The sequence below is a fragment of the Homalodisca vitripennis genome, chromosome X, assembly GCF_021130785.1.
Source record: "Homalodisca vitripennis isolate AUS2020 chromosome X, UT_GWSS_2.1, whole genome shotgun sequence".
Taxonomy (NCBI): Eukaryota; Metazoa; Arthropoda; class Insecta; order Hemiptera; family Cicadellidae; genus Homalodisca; species Homalodisca vitripennis.
Window position 1 is genome coordinate 96,138,618 of NC_060215.1, and position 18,729 is coordinate 96,157,346.

An 18,729-nucleotide genomic window follows, 5' to 3' on the forward strand; every position below is an offset into this window, starting at 1 on the left:
TAACCCTTTACATAGCATATATCCATTTAGATACAATAATGTCACACACTCACTATATACTGCCAAGAAAAGAGTTAATAACAGTTTTAACAATTTGACTCACTTTGATTTAGTTCTTAACCCTTCCTTGCAATACTGATTCTAGATTCTTAACATGTTCAATTGAATTTTTTCAAATAACTTCTGAAATAACTAAAATGAAAACTCATTTTTTGTTTTTTCATATCGCTCACAAATTACTTCAAAATACTTATTTATAATTTTTTATAAGTAAGTTTTATGAATACTTTTTTGTGATTCATAAAATATATTCGACTAAAATGAAAGTTCTACACTACTCATAATCGGTATACTCAAGGAGAAGTCATATTTCCAGCATCATATTATTATAAATCTAACATTGTTTTTGGCAAAATTGAATGATAAAAATCTGTTAACGTCTTAAAATATAATAAAATCCATATTTCATTACAGTGTAAGTAATAATTTAAGAAGATATGTTTTAAAACTGCCTAATGTGTCCCAGAATCCTCTGTGTGACAAATATGCTCTGTATGAACATAAATCAGAACTGCAATTTATATTATTACAGGATTATACCAAAACAACAACAAAGAAAGATTAATCTTGTTTTATCTCTAGGAATAAAAAACAAAATGAGATAAGTGACACAGTAAGAGACTGCCAAGATTAAATTTAGGACTCAATCCCTGGCACAGGCCTTCTTTGCACTAATTATACTCTCAGATGGGCCTCTTAGTTGTTACCCTTGTGGCACACAACGAATACTTGGTGATTAAGAAGAAAGTTTAAACCTCATTAAAAGTTTAGTTTTAAATAATGTTACCCCATGTTTGTATTGTGTTTTAACTGAATATAAATTATAACTAATATTTATTGTTTTATTTGTAATGTTCAGTTGGAGCTTAAGAGAATCCAATCAATCTTGAAAAAAACTTTAAAATAAATTTTGAAACTGTACCGAAAAAATCTTAAAGACATTATGATTACACTACTGGAATTTAAAAATAAAACTCAGTAATATCTAGTAATAAATACCTGGAAGTTTATTCCAAAAAATTAATGTTTTTTTATTAATTAAAATAATATTTCATAAAAATGTTGAAGGGAATGACTTAAAAATGTAAGTTATTATTTCAGTAGCTACAAGTTTTTGTACATAAGGTCTAAGGCTGAAACTGTATATGAATATCAACTAAATTTTTATAAATGGAATCAGTCATTGTAAAAATTGAGTAAGGTTCTGATTATACTTTTTTTAATGTTACTGTTTGTACAAGTTAAAATATGTTGGTCCGAATACATATGTTTTGCCCCAAACACAATGTGGCGTGGCATAAGTGCTGAAACACAATTTATCAGGAGGGTAAAAATAATTATACCTCACTGTAAAAATGTTTCGTGATCAACAGTTGCAATCGTGGATTGTTGTATTTATGATTTTATTCATATTTCCAGATGCTTGAATGAGTTCAATTTCGTATGTCGATCTGTGACTTATGATGCCACTGCAAGAAGTTGTTGGCTCAGTCGATTCACAAGAAGATCCCATCCAGAACTACTAGAAGACGATCCTAATTCAGACTACTTGGAAAATACTTGTCTAAATGGTGAGTTGAGTAGGCATCATTTTCCATCTTTAAGTAGGAATCAATTTCCATCTTTACCCAACCACAGGTTTCACCTGATGAAAGCTAATGAGGTAGAAAATGGCCAAATATTAGCCTAGATCATCTGCATGATGTAATTTGATTTATTTTGATAATAATTCAATGAGAGTTGTAATGATCTCTTCTTACGTTCAACCTGTATAAATTAGCTAATTTCACTTTTTAGTTTATAAATTCACGTAAATTTCCAAGGAGTCTATAATTAGACAACCATCAGAGCTTGATCTACAACCAAATATGAAATCTCATTTCAAAAAGAGCAGGAAGGATTATCAAAAGGAGAGAACAGAATCACTGTTTCAATAAAAATGTATACACTTATTACTGTTTTGGAAATTTCTCTTAAACAATGCTCATCGCAAAATACAGTTCACTATTTGTTAATCAAGTTACTGAAAAGAGCAAACCAAATGGTGGAAGAAGAGTGACTTTATCTTCAATTTGGATACAATCTGATCAGATGGTGGTCTTGATAGGCTTACATAAGCTGATTGCTGTTTTAGTGTTTAATGTAAATATGTGTTTTAATTATTCATTTTTAAATATTTATATTCTCCAACCGGAAAGATATTTTAAATTTTATTATCACACCTCAGTAAAGATTTCACTCTCAAAACACTGTCAAAATAATAACTTCCGGGACAGTTTGACAAACTGCCATATTGGGTTTGTTACTGTATTAGTCCGACACTATTTACAATGTTTAAACTGTCTGTTTACTTTCAGCCGAGCGACGATGTGATGGACCCATTATATTTGTGAAGGAAGAGAACAAACGACTTGGTGGCCCTTTTGAAGTAGATATCTACACAAATTTATCACTGGTAGAGTGTCAGGCCCAGTGTCTTAGGGCAGAAAAGTAAGCAATTTTTATGATATTCTTTATCAGCTGTAAATCAATTGAAAAATTATTCACAGTACTTTTGAATTTTCTGGACCATAGTTTAATAATTATACAACACTTTAAATAAATAAATAAATTTGATTTTAATCCAAGCAATATATTTTTCACGTATTACCCACATTTTCTAGTGTTTTGTACAACAAACCTAAATGTAATACACAGACATATATGAATTAATTTAGTACTAGTAAGAGCCAAAGTATTATTTGATAGTGGAAAATGAATGATTGTTCTATTGGTACTTCTTTGAATTTCATTCAACATATTTCAATATAGCTCTTTTTATTGAATTAAAACGATACTAACTATAATATTGAAGTACACAATTATAAGCAACATCCATTTCATTAAATATAAAATGTATACTGTTTATCAAATTACTAAGTCATGATATGTAAAGCAACAAATTACTTTTTCACTCTAAGTCATATCTTCATAATTTAATTTAATTTTTTTTTTAATTTTACATTTACTTTGTATTTTGCAGACCCAAGACCAGGTTAAAATTACAAAACTTGAAGAATAGAAGATATTTTCATAGTCACATATCACTAAGATCTATATAGATGACACAATAAAAAGAGTATTAATTTCAGATACTTCTGCCGTTCTATCGAATATGATGAACAAATCCGACGCTGCATTGTGTTTGAGGAAGACTCAATGTCCCAGAAAGACGACCTGAGGACCAGTAGTAGTCCCACACATGACCTGTATGATCTGGTCTGCCTTGACAGTCGTAAGTTATACAGATTTAAAGGGTACAAAATTATCATAAACGTGTACTATAATTTAAAAAATGTTAGCTTCAAAAGTTTAAAATTATTTAATTGTAAAGTAATTTCATTAATAATAATCCTAATAACTTTATACAATAATTAGTCAATAAGTAATGAATGAACAGTGTCTGATGCAGCTAAGGGAAGCGAATTCCCTGAGAACTCGTTGACATCCCATCTCTTCTCGGGTGGCCGTCGGCCGGACACTGCGTTCCAGCGTTACCGCAACAGCAGACTAGCTGGAGCAGAGTTCCACTCAGAGATCACAGGCCGCTCACTCAGCGAGTGTCTGGATGAATGTCTTCGCCAAGCGAGTTTCCAATGTCGCTCAGCCATGTACAGTGAGCGCTTCCGCATATGTCGGCTAAGTCGCTTCAACCAGCGTGATGGCATACGAATTATCTACGATGCAGATTATGACTACTACGAGAATTTAATGAGTGAGTTTAAATTCTCTAATAGTGAATTAATAGGATTCAATCAAGCACTTTGAGATTATATTATTAATTTACCTAGAAATATCCACATTACATGGTATCATAACAGAATTTTCAAACTTATTCTCTTGCAGCTAGGTATCCTGGGAATTATAAACACAAAATATTCAGAATCTTATTTAAATTAACTGATTCCATCCAAATATCCAGTCACTAATGAATATTGACAATTTGTTGTTTACAGCACTAATATAAATTCTGCATAAAAACTAAATTAGTAAAGACATTTAAGCAACAACATAACTGGACTATAGGTACCTTTGTAATAGTAAATTACATTCCAGATTACTATGGGGATGGAAGTCTGGAAGGAGGTGGAGGGGGTAGTGGAAGTTCACATTTCCGACCAGATCCTCTCGGCTCAGATACCAGTTTCCACGGTCATGGAAGACCTCCCTATACTCCTATAGGTAAATTCATACATTTGGTAACCTAACATTATCTAACCTAAACAAAAAAAGTCCTTCAGTACAATTATGTATATTAAATAGGAAACAGTATAATTTTTTTATTTTAATATTTTACCTAAAACAAAATTATTTTTAGGTGGGGTTGGATATGGAGCAGCAGGGCCTGTTGGAGCCTTTGGTGGAGCAGGTGGTTCTTATGGTGGAGGCGGCGGTGCTTACAGTGGCTCAGGTGGTTCCTATGGTGGCTCAGGGGGTTCCTATGGTGGTGCAGGGGGTTCTTTTGGTGGTGTAGGATCCTATGGTGCAAGTGGAGGAACTTTCCCTGGCTATGGAGGAGGAGGTGCAGTAGGAGGTGGAATAGGGGGAGGAGGGGGAGGTGTAGTAGGAGGAGGAGGAGGAGGAGGAGCTTACTCAGGTTACGGAGCAGGAGGACATATTCCAGGGAACTCATTCCCAGCTGATAGTCCAGGGTTGTGGGGGCCTCCAGGAGGAGGAGTTGTAGGCCACGGGGCTGATTTCGGGGGTTACGGAGGAGGCTTGCCAGCTGGAGGGGTAGGAGTAGCAGGAGGATCAGGGGGAGGCTATGGATATGGTGGGGTGGCACAGGGGGCTAGCTTTGGTCATGGTCTGGGAGGAGGAATAGGTCCTGGGCCATATGGACCTTATGGTCCTGATAGACCTTTCACAACTAGATGTGATGAAGGAGACACTTACAAACAGGTACGGACATCAGCAGTTTTTGTAATTTGGTCACATATTCAAATTCAAAACATATTTATTCATTTTCTGCACAGTTAAAGATGAATAGTGAATATAGAGTCACAGTTCAGATACAGCGTAATTCTAAAAGATAACCTAGGTATTATACTGATTTACCATTTTGTGTCTTACTCCACAGACTCTTTTTTTGGATAAAATATGTTTACAAGATTGAATTACACAACTCAAGTACCATCTATAGTATATTTATTGCCAAATTTGTGTATTTTCAAAATCAAAAGATAAAGTAATTTTACAATAATTTGTCCAGATTTAACATTTATTTCATTTAACAATTTAAAAAAAGTTTTCAACAACAAGTTAAACAAGTTTAGAAAAGTATGCTCTTTACCAAATTACAACATTTTTATTTTATTTGTTTGATATGCCTTGAGTCTTTTGTAACTAGTTTTTTTTCCTGATTTGTTAAAAGTTGGATGAATAAATCTAGTTGTATTATATTAAGCTTCTGTCTTACCTCATTACAACTGTGTACTGTCCATGTCAGATCGGGGTGAGGATGAGAGCAAGGAGGCAGTTTGTGAGGAGGTTCCTGTCAGTTCCCTCACTAGCTGTCTGTGAGCGAGCTTGTACAGAGTCTCAAGAATTCATTTGTCGAGCCTTCAATTTCAGGTAACAGGACATATCTAACTGTTTTACACATTCAAGTTTTTGCTCAGAAGTATACTTGAGAATCAACTCTGACTTGTATCTTCAGTATAGATTGATGGTCATAGCAAACTTTTCCTTTTCAACAAATCAAAATACATCTAACTCTGAATCTTGTTCTATACAGCAATACCATATCTTCAAAAAGGCTATAACTTAAAATTAATATTTTTGTGTACGTTATTTAATCTCAAGCAATGTTTCCACAATCATATGTTAAATTTTGTAGGAACATAGATGAGACTTTAGGGGGAGGGGAGCTAAGACGACCAGGGATCTCTGGATCATGGATTTTACTAAGCGCTAACATGACATTATTTTTCATTTTTAAAGTATATGAGATGTATTATACTCAATAGTTCAACTGTCAGTGTAAAATTATGAATGGTTTAATCAGTGCTATGTATGTAATCAGTGAGAGTTAGAACTCCTAAAATCCACTCTGGTTTCATCAATAATTTGTCATAAACTGAAGTTATGATTATACACAATTGGAACTATAATGAAACACCAAACACCATTTAAAATTTTAAATATACATATTTTACTATTATTTTTACAGACCGTACACAGCTCCCTTTGGCCCGCCCCGGGACAACTGTGAGCTCAGTGATCATGATTCCCGAGATCTCAACCCCAGCAATCCTGCCTTCTTTGAGACTAATGGCGAATTTGACTTCTATGAGAGGTCCAGTGCAAGATCAGGACCTGGAGGGGAATGTCTGGATGGTAAAGTTGATTTAATTTCCTTGTAGGTTTGGCTAATTTAATAAAGCTAGTGTTGTAATGGGTATATAATTATTTAAATGTCATATGTTCAATATTCAATATGTAAAAACTCGATACATGTTGTTTTCACTCAAAAGTGTACTTGCTATATATGGTTTTCCAGCATAAAATGCAAAATTTCTTTATGTTATTTTGTAAAAGAAAAGAAAATTTTCTTCTACAAGGAAAGAATAACAATAAATAGATAATATTATAACATTTGGTTGTAAAATTGATTGCAACTTTTAAGCTCCATAGTTACTACCAAAATAGTTTTAGTATAAATAAAGATAGCCAGATAATGGCAAGTAAATCTAAAAATAAGATATTTTATAATTTTTTACTGTACTGGAACTTATAAAAAAACTGAAAATTGAAAAAAAAACAGCTATTTTTTCTCATTGGCTAGTAAAAATCGAGATTTACACCAAAATGTATTACAGTAAAAGTATTATATATGTATTCTTTGCTGGATAAGTAGTATTTTCATATCACCTTATATTTAAAAATATTATAGATGAAATTGGAAAATGTATAAGCTTACTTAATTTTATAATAACATTATAAAACATTACTCTTCAGAAAAATGTACAGACAATATTGTTAAAAAATATTCTAAGTAAGAATGTTAATTCTATTTTATAAATACATTATGGATTAAGCAGATACAGTAATGGGATATAGTATCAAAACCCCCTTTAATTACATTTAAAAATATATAACATTCTATCTATGGAAAAATAAAGTATGCTTTTCATTTTATACAATTATTTTTAATACATATATCACAAGAAAACTAGTGTTCTCAGCCTACTTTGCCACTTGTCTAGCGTTTTCTTACTAGTTTGTTCTAAACTTTCAAAAAGATGAAATGAGCAAAACAAAAAGTCTGAATTGTAACTTTACTTTTGCTTTTAGTGAATCAGGTGTGTAGTGAAGATGGGATGGAATTCACTCTGAGGACTCCAGAACCATTTGTCGGAAGGATCTACACCTATGGATACTATGACAGATGTTTCTATCGAGGCAATGGAGGCACAGTGAATGTTCTAAGGATCAGTGGAGCTCAAGGATATCCGGACTGTGGCACTCAAAGGGTTTGTTCAAATTTTAAGTTAAAGCCAATAAGCTGAGACATAAGCTCAAGAGATAAATCCAACATACATTTTAATTGGAGTACCTATTCTTAATATTTATATTATTTACAGATGCTTTCCTTTCAGATTGATCATATTTTTTACAACAGAGAAATAATTCAACAATAATTGGTTAATATATTCTTATGATGGTTGGAGTGCAACACTGCCTCTATTCTGGTAGAATAATGCAAAGTTAACCTGATAGGAAAATTTTGATATAGTCTGTACACATTGGTGCTTGGTGTTGGGCTATAATGACCTGAAAAGAGGTGATGATGTAGCCTTCACAGTTCCCTGATCAAGTCTGGACACAGTAGAGAGATCACACTTAATATGATAAAAATGAACACATATAAAGTTTCTGTAGTTATGATAATGTCATACTTTAATTAATTTATGATTCCTTAACAAATAACTAAGCTAAGTTAATGATTTAACTAAAGAGCATGAATAGTTTTTCGAATAAGTCACATGTTTCATTACATTTAGACATAGATAAGATATCTATATATGTTTCATTGTGAGAGCTGTTAAATTTCTCTGCTTCATAATCTTTGAACCTATCTTACCCCTCTACTAACCAACCCAGTCTACCTTTACAAGGATATTGCAGACTATTTTCATCGAGACTGACCCTAATATTTTTTGATAGTTACAGATAGAGAAATATAATCTAATTCATATCTTACTCCATAAGTGGGTAAAACTAATGCATTGTCTACTGTTGTGCAGTATGGTGACACAATGACGAACATCGTAGTGGTGCAGTTCAGTGACTATGTACAGACAGGCAGAGACAAACGTTACAACCTGACTTGTCTATTCAGAGGACCAGGAGAGGCTGTTGTCACATCCAGCTATATGACGGCCAAGTGAGTTCTGCAGATTTCACTACTTGTAATGAAATACTTGATGATACCTTAAGGAATAAATATCTCACAAAATAATGTGGTATATGACTCCTGAAACTCACAAATGATACTAGAGGTATCCAACAGGCCTTTGTGGTCTTGGATTGTTTAGAGCTTTTCAAGGGCATTCGGTTTTTCATGTCTCTGAAGACATATTCTTGGTATATAAAAGGATAAAAAATGGTAGCAAGTTTGTGAAGAACAATAACTGTGATTTTTTATATTAATTAATTGACTGTTAAGTTTATAATTTTCCAAAAGAAAACAATTAAAATATGATAACTTGTTATGAAAACTAATGTCTGCATCAAGACGTTTATACAACTATTGAACACTATTTACATTTTAGACTATTGTTAATTTTTGTAACAAAAAAAAACCAATTTATATTTATATCCTAAAGAAAATGTCAGTATAACTATAGTGACATTAAAAGATTCGAGGTATATAACAAAATTCAAATATTGTGAATATTAAATTAAGACATATATAATTCACTTCCATCTATATTAGCTTAGTAGAATTGCAACTGTTTTCCTCACTCACAAAAGTAGTTTGATATTAGTATCGATCATAGTACACATCAAACAATGAATCAAATCTGTGTTTCAGTTCTGGGAGCCCAATTCCAATCGAGTATTTGCCCGCTGAAAATTCACTGAGTTCTAGAGTGCGGCTGTACATCCTATTCCAAGACAGACCCACTAACACTATAGCAGTAGGAGATCCTCTCACATTCCGCCTAGAGTCCCAGGAGGGCTACAACTATGTCACTGACATCTTCGCAACTAATGTAATTGCTCGGGACCCCTACTCTGGCCGTTCTGTTCAACTCATCGACAGATTTGGGTTTGTTCTTACAGATTATGTCACTCTGTTTGTGTTTATTATTTACAGTATAAGCCTGTCTTAGTAGACAACTTAAGATGAGATTCTGGTCTCGTCAAGTAGGCTAAAATTCTGGAGAATAATCACTAAGAAAGTTTGTATTTTTAAAATACTGAACAAAAATTATTAGGAATACAAGTGCTGGTTGCCTGAATTCAACTTAAGTAGAATTATTTGTAAATGATATTTAATCTTCATGACACATTAAACCATAATGTGGGGCATACTAGCCAGTAGTTATCCATGTTATTTACTGTTTACGTTTGATCAGTGGTCAGTTCACACAGTTAGAAAACATTTCAAAACAGGAACATTAGTTTAAAATTCAACACATTTTTTAAAAGTTTGAATTCAAAATTTGTGGCAAATGGATTTAGAGTAGAAAACTAAACTAAGTGAATTTCATTTACAAGAACCTATTGGTTTAATTTTAAGAAACCATTACAATTCTCTAGTTTATATGACTATAGAATGTTAAAAACAAACGACTAAATTTGTTGTTTTTTGTCATCTAATTTCAGATGTCCAGTGGACAACTATGTGTTCCCCGGCCTTGACAGAGCTCGTGAAGGCAATGGTTTAGAGGCAAGATTCAATGCTTTTAAAATCCCAGAATCAAACTTTCTGGTGTTTGAGGCTACTGTGAAGACTTGTCGAGAGGGTTGTCAGCCGGTATCTATTTTATTTTTTATTATTTAGTGTTTATACTACTTAACACATTTTGCTATAGCATGATTTGAATATAGCTCACTGCTTTAATAATAAGACTGCATGCATTCTAGAACTAAAAAATCTAGAAAATTTTAATTCGGGCTTTTTTCAGAAACCTAAACAAAATATATTTCTCTACTTTAATCTCAAAAAAATTAATGTAATGTTGTTTGCCATAAAAATGTATAGAGTTTGGCTCAGTTGAACTATTTTACCTGAGACAGTAACATATTGAATCCATACAGTCCTATTTACTTACCTGTATTTGTGTTTATCCATGTACATTCCATTTGTATCTAACAATTATACTTATGAAATTATTATTGAACGTCCTAAAATGGCTTCAGCTGTTCAAAATGCTACTTAATGTGTAAATAAAACGTATATAAACAAATTAGTAACAGTTAATAATTTTCTCACGTTAGTAATACAAAAGTAAATCTATGCGTAGATTCTGAAAAAAATTAAAAGTATATCAGATTTTATTAAATTTGAAACTGTTATGATCGAAAAGAGAAGAAGTAATAATTATATTGACAGGCTTACTGCACGGCTCCTTCAGGAAAGAATGAACCATCACTGGGCCGCAGACGAAGGGAGGTTGAGAGTGAGCCTGTTGCAGACGCTTTGGAAGAGATAAAATCAGACAACTCTACAGAAGAGGAGGAACAAGTCAGGGAAATGATAGAAGTAAGTTCCATGATATTCCTAATCGTACTTACGAAAAATACTAATTAATTTTAAGTGCTATAATTTTTTACATCAATAATGAATCATTATTTCTATTTGTTTGAATTATTTTATTTTATCAGATACTACAGTAAAAATTATATTAATGGATATTTCTAGTTTAACTGAAATCGTGAACTTACACCACTCACTCTCTTGCTTATTTGTTACAGGTATTTGAATCACGTTATGAGATGCCACAACAAGAACGACTGGCCGAGACAGCAAGACTATTGATGCAAAGTGTTTGTTTGACTACAAGGGAATACTACGGATTGGTCTTAACTCTCATATTTCTATTTATTCTCCTCATTGCATCTGTCACAACAACTGCATTTTATTACAAGTACGATTTATATATAGATTAATTTAAGATTTAAATATAATTTAATTTAATCTTATATTGAGAACACTCATTTTGAAAGTTTCATACATAGCATACACATGTCTAATACTGTATAATCAACATTATCCAATGCTGAAACAAATTATAAATAACTTTTATTCAATAATTTTGTATTATTCTTACTATTAAGTATAATTAATAATAACTTATTCTTTATTAAGGTTTGCTATTTGGTATTCATTTAACAAATACATTTTAATATTATGATACTTTTATAGAAAAACTGAATTTTCAAAAATTACATACTAATGCTAGTAATAAATTTAATATTCAAAATATGGTCACATTAATTTTGTAATACCTCCTGGGTCGATTCAGTGTTAGAATGTAGGGCGACTTAAAATCAAAATAATCACCAGTTTATTTTACTAGTAGTCCAATTCTCAAGGATTTTCTCTTGCTTCATAGTATATAATACATATTTTCAATTTTAGAAAGAACTTCAATCATATTGATATGAGCAGCATTTTTTAATCACAAAGATGTGTTCACATGCATTTGTTCTATTTTCACATATTTTTTCAAATATTTTTGTAGTCTGCAGCATTCAATTATTAAAAAAAAACCAATTTAAATGTATTTTGAATTGCTACATAGACCTCTAGAGTAATTATTTCATTATCATAGCTTTTGTTGTCTTGGCAGACGATACTGGACAATATCAAAGAAGAACAAGCTAGCCAACAGTACTAGCCATCTCCACGAAGATGGTTCCACTGGAAGACAGAGCATCTTCTCTCTTCTCAATCCATCTCCTCAGAAAAATTTCTTCAGTCTCAGGTAAAATTCAGATAACCAAAAGTTATAACAATTAGATGTTTATGCTGGTAAAATATTAAATTGTTTTTAACAATTATTGTAGAATTTTGTGACAGGTTAAAATAAAAAAACTAACATAAATTTAAATATCACATGGAAGATGGAGCATGAATGAAAATGAAAGATGGTATAAATCAAAAGTCCTATAATCTGAAAATGTGAGTAATTACTAGTTTGAAGTTTTAAATATATATATTACTACTGTTACTACTGTGAGATGTTCGCAATAACCAGACCATAAAGGAAACAATACATGTATGTATGAGTGAATGCAATTACACGAATAAATGTTATTATCATCAAATGTAATAACAAAGGAAATTATTAACTTAAGAGACCATTTATAACTTGAATATGCAAGAAATTATACAAAAACATTATAAAGAAAACAAAATTATACAAAATAAAAAGTACAATTCTGGCAAAGAATTAGACAGCAATACATATTCATAAGTATTTAGTGATTAAGTATACAATCTAATCACCAACCTCCAAATTTACTAACTACAAATTCTAACTAAATGTACCATTATATGTTGCATGTCCAATAAATCAATTGAAGAGTACCGGATTTTTCATTTATAAAATCATTGTATCTGTTAGTCATATAGGGTCTGGGTAAAAAAAAAGAAGAAATAAACAAAATTAAGTTCATCAGTGTTTTATTTTCAAAATTTACAAAACAATTTGAACATTAGTTTGAAAGAATAGTCACAGAGGCCAATTTTCTAATCTAGTGTCTAGAATCAAGTACTTTTATCTGCACAGGGGTGAAACCAGATAGCTCACGCATTTAGAACCTAATTACACTTCATTTGAAAAGATCCTATTTAACTCATGTTGACTTAATTTGTCTAAACATCAAGTGATCATTGAATATTAAGAAAACATTTCAGTATTATTATTAAAATGAAAGAAAAGTTTAGATATATTATAGAACTAAATTATAAATGGTGCAATACTAATAAAAAACTCTGCTCATAAATATTTTATTAATATATTGATACTTGTCACAATGTTGTCCCAACATATAGCTCTTTGAACAGACAATTAAATACTGCTAATAGTAAAAGAAAAATTAAAGAATAAATATATTATTTGGCCCTTGTAAGTGGCACAAAATTTGGAACTTTATTAATATACAAAAATTCCTATATACAAATTTGAATTTGTCTACATTTTACAAAGTACTTTACATTATGATCAAACATGCCTGAGCTACTTTTCCAAGAAACTACAGTCAGTGGTTGACTTTAATTTAGAGGAGTGCAGGTAATAAATTAGACCATCTCTAGCTGTTTTCCATGAATCATTATAACCTTCTTTCTTGAGCTTGTCCCTCAGTTAATCATAGTTTCATTTCTTAAATCTCTTGAGTCATACAACTGATCATTTATGTTACAAAGTAAAATAAAATTTTATTTTCTCCAGCACTGCCAATGTCTTACTGTCAAACTTGTCAAATACAAATTTTTACAGTTCTTTTCTGTGTTTTATTAATGTATTTTACATGTTATATTCATCAAACAGTATTTAGCCATTCTTCCATGCAAGTAAGAGATACTATAATTGCTAGTGAGTATAGGTTTCATTCCTGTTGTGCCTTTGTGGGCTGAATTAAGCTCACTTGATCCTTATATATTTGCACACAAACCTATGGTGCCAGAAAGTGGAGTAAAAAGAAAAATTCCAATTAAAAAAATCTGTCTTATTCTTTACTTTTACACTTCAACGTGATAACAGTGTAAATTAATCCAATCTATGAATCATCTGTGAAATCAATTATAGTTTTTTTTATGATTTAAGTATATTCTAATGCACAGTGTGAACTTATAATGTTTATTTTAATATTTAAAGTTACGAAATGATTAATAAATTTGAGTTTCCACTGTACAGAAGCAGATGTGTGGTAGAACCTCCACCCCAGCCCTCAGATTCTGCCTTGCCTGGTATCTCCTCCATTCTGAGCAGCAAAATGTTTGAAGACCCTAGTGAGCCGATCTATACAGATCCCAGCTTGTTTGAGCGTTCACGCAGTCTGCGAAGCATTGCGCTCTCACAGAACGGTCACACACTCCCCAAAGACGACACCAACTTGTGCTGAGAGTCGGTTAGTTCATGTGATGTGGGAGTGTCATGGACCTAGTGTCGTGGACATTACTAACACTTCACATCAGTCCTTTATTTGATGGTGTAATAGCATGGACGGACGGTATGAGAGGAGTATCCTTGGTCAACTCCGAAAGGGAATCCTCCTCTCTTGGGGTTTGCACAGTCTCTATTCCTCCCTTTCCTCCTTATCTCTGTTTCCTCTATTCTGCACTAGTGGTTGTGGGTTTCTGCGCACCGTCCGCCATTGTTATTACATCCCTACTCGTCAAAGCTCAAATAAGTTTTTGGACATTTTTTGGATTAAAAACGTATTAAGAAAATAAAGAAGTTTGACATAATTTTGAGTTGTAATCGCTGTACATGCAGGGTTGATGTAAAAGTAATCTCTAATCATCCAATATTTCCAATTGTCAGTCATAACCTGTAAGAAAGATAATCATAACATGTAATCATCTTTAACAACGACTGCAAACATTTAAAAAATAATGTTGAATAATTTGATTTGACAAAACTTAAATTACGGCATTTTATTTTAAGAACTGGTCAACACTCATTTTATTGTTTATTTTTAGCCAGCCCTGCATGCTACTATTATATATAAGAAATATATAAAATTTACTGCCACCATAAATTTTTGATTAAAATTTAATTGCATTCCATTATATATGATATCATTAAATACGTAATATTAAACCATACACTTTCAATAAATGGCCATTACACTAAACATATGAATACTTTAGGTTAAAAATAAAGCTAACTGAAATATCAGCAAAGTTTTATTAATTGTTTATCCAGATATATTTTGTGTACATTTTCTTACAATAATATAACAATTTATACCTATGCATTTCATATAAACAAAAATAAGTAAAAGATTAGTTAACTATGCTAATTACTTGTTGCCTTTTTTTTGGATTTAGGAAAACAAAACGTAAACACTGCCACCTTTTCTCAGCATTCATTAGATTTTTGGACAAAATTAGACACTGCCACACAAGAACTGCCAGCTGTATACTGCCCTCATTGTAAAATCATGAAATACATGGAAATCATTATTTATTAATCAGCCAACTATGGTTCAAGTCTTAATGTCAAGCACTTTCAACCCATTTACGCATATTAATGTAACCCAAGCAGCTAATTTAACTTGAAGTTGTATGGAATCTATTCATTCATAAGCTTTAAATTAATAAAATTTGTTTTCAGAAAACTTAACCGTGTAAAAGATTTAATACTGGACAATTATGATGTATATTTAGGTAATTGTATAAGATCTTTTTTTAAGTTTAATTGTACAGTTTTAGTGCTGATAATGATTGGAGTATAACTTATTTAGGATTTTATAGGTTTATTTCATAATTGCAATCTGTAACCTGATTATGAAATGTTATATCTAATAGTATTCTTATTGTTTTACGATGATTAAACAAACACAACCAAATTTAATTTTATTGCCCGGATAGAATAAGGAATAAATACCAATTCAATCAATTGATTATATTTCTGTTTAATTACATTATTTTATTTTATTGTTTTTGGTTTATTTAAAAATAATATACATAGTTGTTAGATATCACATTTTCTTAAATAAATGATTGTGTAAGCAATAACAAAGTAAAACTTTAATGAGATGCCACTCATTAATGAGATCTTTAGCTTCTTACAATTCTTTTTATACTGTTGTAATTATGTTTTTATAATGAATTGTTTGGATAAGAAAACTATTTTAAGCATTTAAAACTGAAGCTGATATCTTTTTTGTTGGTTTCAGTTTCTTGTTTAATAAATATTTATACAATATTTGTGATTTTCATTCGTACACCTTATTCCTAGTAAAATGTATTTAACACTATAAATTTAAATGTTAAAATTGGATGTTTTATCAGGAAAGATAGAGCTAAAAAGCTCCCTAATTGCAAAACCTGAACGATTCACAGCTTAAATTTGACTTTCCAAACCTCCACCAAGCAGATGAATTATGTTTAACCCACTTAGGACTAACAATTTTTGTAATTTTTTCTAGTACCTACTTTTGAAGTGACTATGACTACTTTTTTCTGAAGGGTATACTGAAGAAGACAAAAAAAGAAAAAAATATTTATCAAACATTATAAGTATAATATTAAACAAGATATATATATTAAAATATTATATATATATATATTAAAATATTATATATATATATAATATATTATATATATATAATATATATATAATATATATATATATATATATATTTTATCTGATATTCGCAAAATTGCCTACAATATAATCCTGTAAAATAATAATTTCATTAGGTATAGTAAAATTTTGAAAAACAAATTACTTTGTTTTTATTTTTATTTTTGTTTTAATTTTTACCACTAGTTTACTATAAGAACAAAAAATAAATTTATTATGTGAAACAAAGGAAATTAAAAGATATTTTATTTATAAAACACGTAATTCCTGATAGTAATGTTACACACACATAGTGTTAAAATACATAATCTTACCTTCATTTGTTTCTCCATGGGCCTGATTTCAAGATGCCATCAAATACCACTTGAAATGCCTATAATTCCTCGTATCCTTGTGGAGTGATGAAAACAGTTTTTCTATTTTTCTCATCTTCAGGCAAGGTATCTTAAAAAGCTGTGGATGACAAATAATATTTTTTATTCAAATTATTAACTCTACCAAATATCAATTATACTTCTTTAAAGCAATCATTACTTTTAGAACAGTAGACCAAATGGCTTTTTTATCCAGTTTTTTCCCATTTTTAACTTTTTTGTAGAATTACTGCTATCTTCAACGGTATGTTGTTTGAGCATTTTTGCAAGTTTTTCTTATAGCACTAAAATTCAAATTTGAAAAACTTTGCAGCCCGTGCCCATAACATTTTAAATGAGAACATAGGTCATGTGGCACATCAAAACACCTTATTTTAATATGATTCAAGCATTATTAATAATAATTAATTACAAATAACAATTAGTGAAATTACAAATTACTAGTATAACACTAAGTACATTGACAGAGAAAAATAATCCAATTACTTTTGAAATAGTAAAAATCATCAATTTTCTTTTGATGTGTATAAATAATCTTTCTACCAACAGGATTTTAGTACATTAGAGAAAAATAAATAAATGGAGAGCCACAATGCATAAACTACAAAGAGCCACACAATGCCTATATCCATTATGGATAAAGTTTACATACACTTTATGTAGTAGATATGGTTTGTGTGTAAAGACTTAGAAATGGCAGAAGATTAAGTGTAACTGACAGTCGCTGTGGATCCATGCCAACGTTTCCACATGGCAACCCTCTTGTAACTGACAGATACAAGCTGTTGAAACTTAATCACTTTCTCTCATCGTTTAACTCTGTCTCAGTAACTTTAAACGTTTCAGACATTGATTTCAATACACAGTTGAAATATTAACATACGGAGTAAACATTTTACTCTTTGTTGAGCATCAGCACCATGTTTATTAATTATTATTTCTTTCACTTGCCATGTTTCATTATAATCATACGTTTAAACAATAAAGAGTGTATTTAGCAAACTGTTGAATCTCAACTAAAATTGTTATTTCTGGTAGATAATTAATTAAAGAACAGTTATTTTATTTAATTATTTACATTTTTTAATTTTTATAATAATGTAACATCTAAGTTCAAACAATTAGGTGAATACCAATTTGTAGTTGCTAAAACAAAAATATTATTATCTACCATTTTTTGCTAATAGTGTTTTGTACACCTTGAAAAAGTATACTCTAACACACAGTGGTTGGTTAATTCTATTACAAAGTAAGCTTGTACCTCATAGAGTCTATGATTTTTTTAAATCCCATTAAAGTACTCACCAAAGTACATAAGATATATTTTTTAATTCTTCATGCAACGGGTTAGTTAATTTTTGTGAAAAAACTTTCAATTGTGAAAATTGAAGGCTTGAAATGAGAACTTAGTTAAGCAATAACAAATTAAAAGTTAACTACATGCTATTTACAAAAGCATAAACCATGAAATTATGGGCTATATGGATGATAACATGTAAAAGTTTCTAACAATTTGCTATGTAGCGTGCACATTAAAATTCAATTGAGCTTTAAATGAAAGAAGACAAGATATACAAGATAAAACATTATCTAAAATATAATGATTATTTTGAATTTATTTGAAATTCAATTGCTTGCTTATGAGAAAGTAAAATTTATCAAAAATGGTAGTTGATGTTTATATCTGGCATTTGAGAGTAATTTGAAAGATGAATGTTTAATTAAATTTTTTATCTTAGTTTTAAATACCTTAAGTATTTGTTATATATAGATTGTAAACTTTATCAACAGAGAATCACACTGTTTATTTTTGTAAAGCTATGAGCTTATGTTTAGTCTCTTTAAATACTTACAAAACATTTTGCACATATTAATATTGCCGGTAAGGCCGAATAATTCTATAACACCAAAGCAGAGTATGCAGAGTATTTGGCGCATGTAGCGCACGTGCCCCATGTCGCAGGGCTAGGAGTGAGTTT

At 30.7% G+C, this 18,729-nt stretch overlaps 1 protein-coding gene and 1 long non-coding RNA gene across 3 annotated transcripts in view; one reads left to right on the forward strand and one right to left on the reverse strand.

Moving 5' to 3' along the window:
• LOC124369721 overlaps positions 1-14,184 on the forward strand; it is a 39,102-nt gene extending 24,918 nt beyond the window's left edge. The window contains exons 5-20 of one of the 2 annotated variants that reach the window (XM_046827779.1): positions 1,480-1,631; positions 2,418-2,550; positions 3,192-3,334; positions 3,500-3,814; positions 4,156-4,281; positions 4,418-5,001; positions 5,549-5,673; positions 6,272-6,438; positions 7,396-7,574; positions 8,349-8,488; positions 9,140-9,376; positions 9,937-10,087; positions 10,667-10,816; positions 11,029-11,201; positions 11,907-12,041; positions 13,977-14,184. In XM_046827779.1, coding sequence (XP_046683735.1) covers positions 1,480-1,631; positions 2,418-2,550; positions 3,192-3,334; positions 3,500-3,814; positions 4,156-4,281; positions 4,418-5,001; positions 5,549-5,673; positions 6,272-6,438; positions 7,396-7,574; positions 8,349-8,488; positions 9,140-9,376; positions 9,937-10,087; positions 10,667-10,816; positions 11,029-11,201; positions 11,907-12,041; positions 13,977-14,184 — 3,118 coding nt within the window. The remainder of the gene's footprint in view (positions 1-1,479; positions 1,632-2,417; positions 2,551-3,191; positions 3,335-3,499; positions 3,815-4,155; positions 4,282-4,417; positions 5,002-5,548; positions 5,674-6,271; positions 6,439-7,395; positions 7,575-8,348; positions 8,489-9,139; positions 9,377-9,936; positions 10,088-10,666; positions 10,817-11,028; positions 11,202-11,906; positions 12,042-13,976) is intronic. The other variant, XM_046827780.1, reaches the window with a different exon arrangement.
• LOC124369722 lies at positions 12,726-16,801 on the reverse strand. Its single transcript, XR_006923076.1, has 2 exons — positions 16,691-16,801; positions 12,726-14,613 (listed from the first exon to the last, which is right to left on the reverse strand). It is a non-coding gene; the product is annotated as an uncharacterized LOC124369722 (long non-coding RNA).
• Between the last annotated feature and the right edge of the window lie 1,928 nt (positions 16,802-18,729).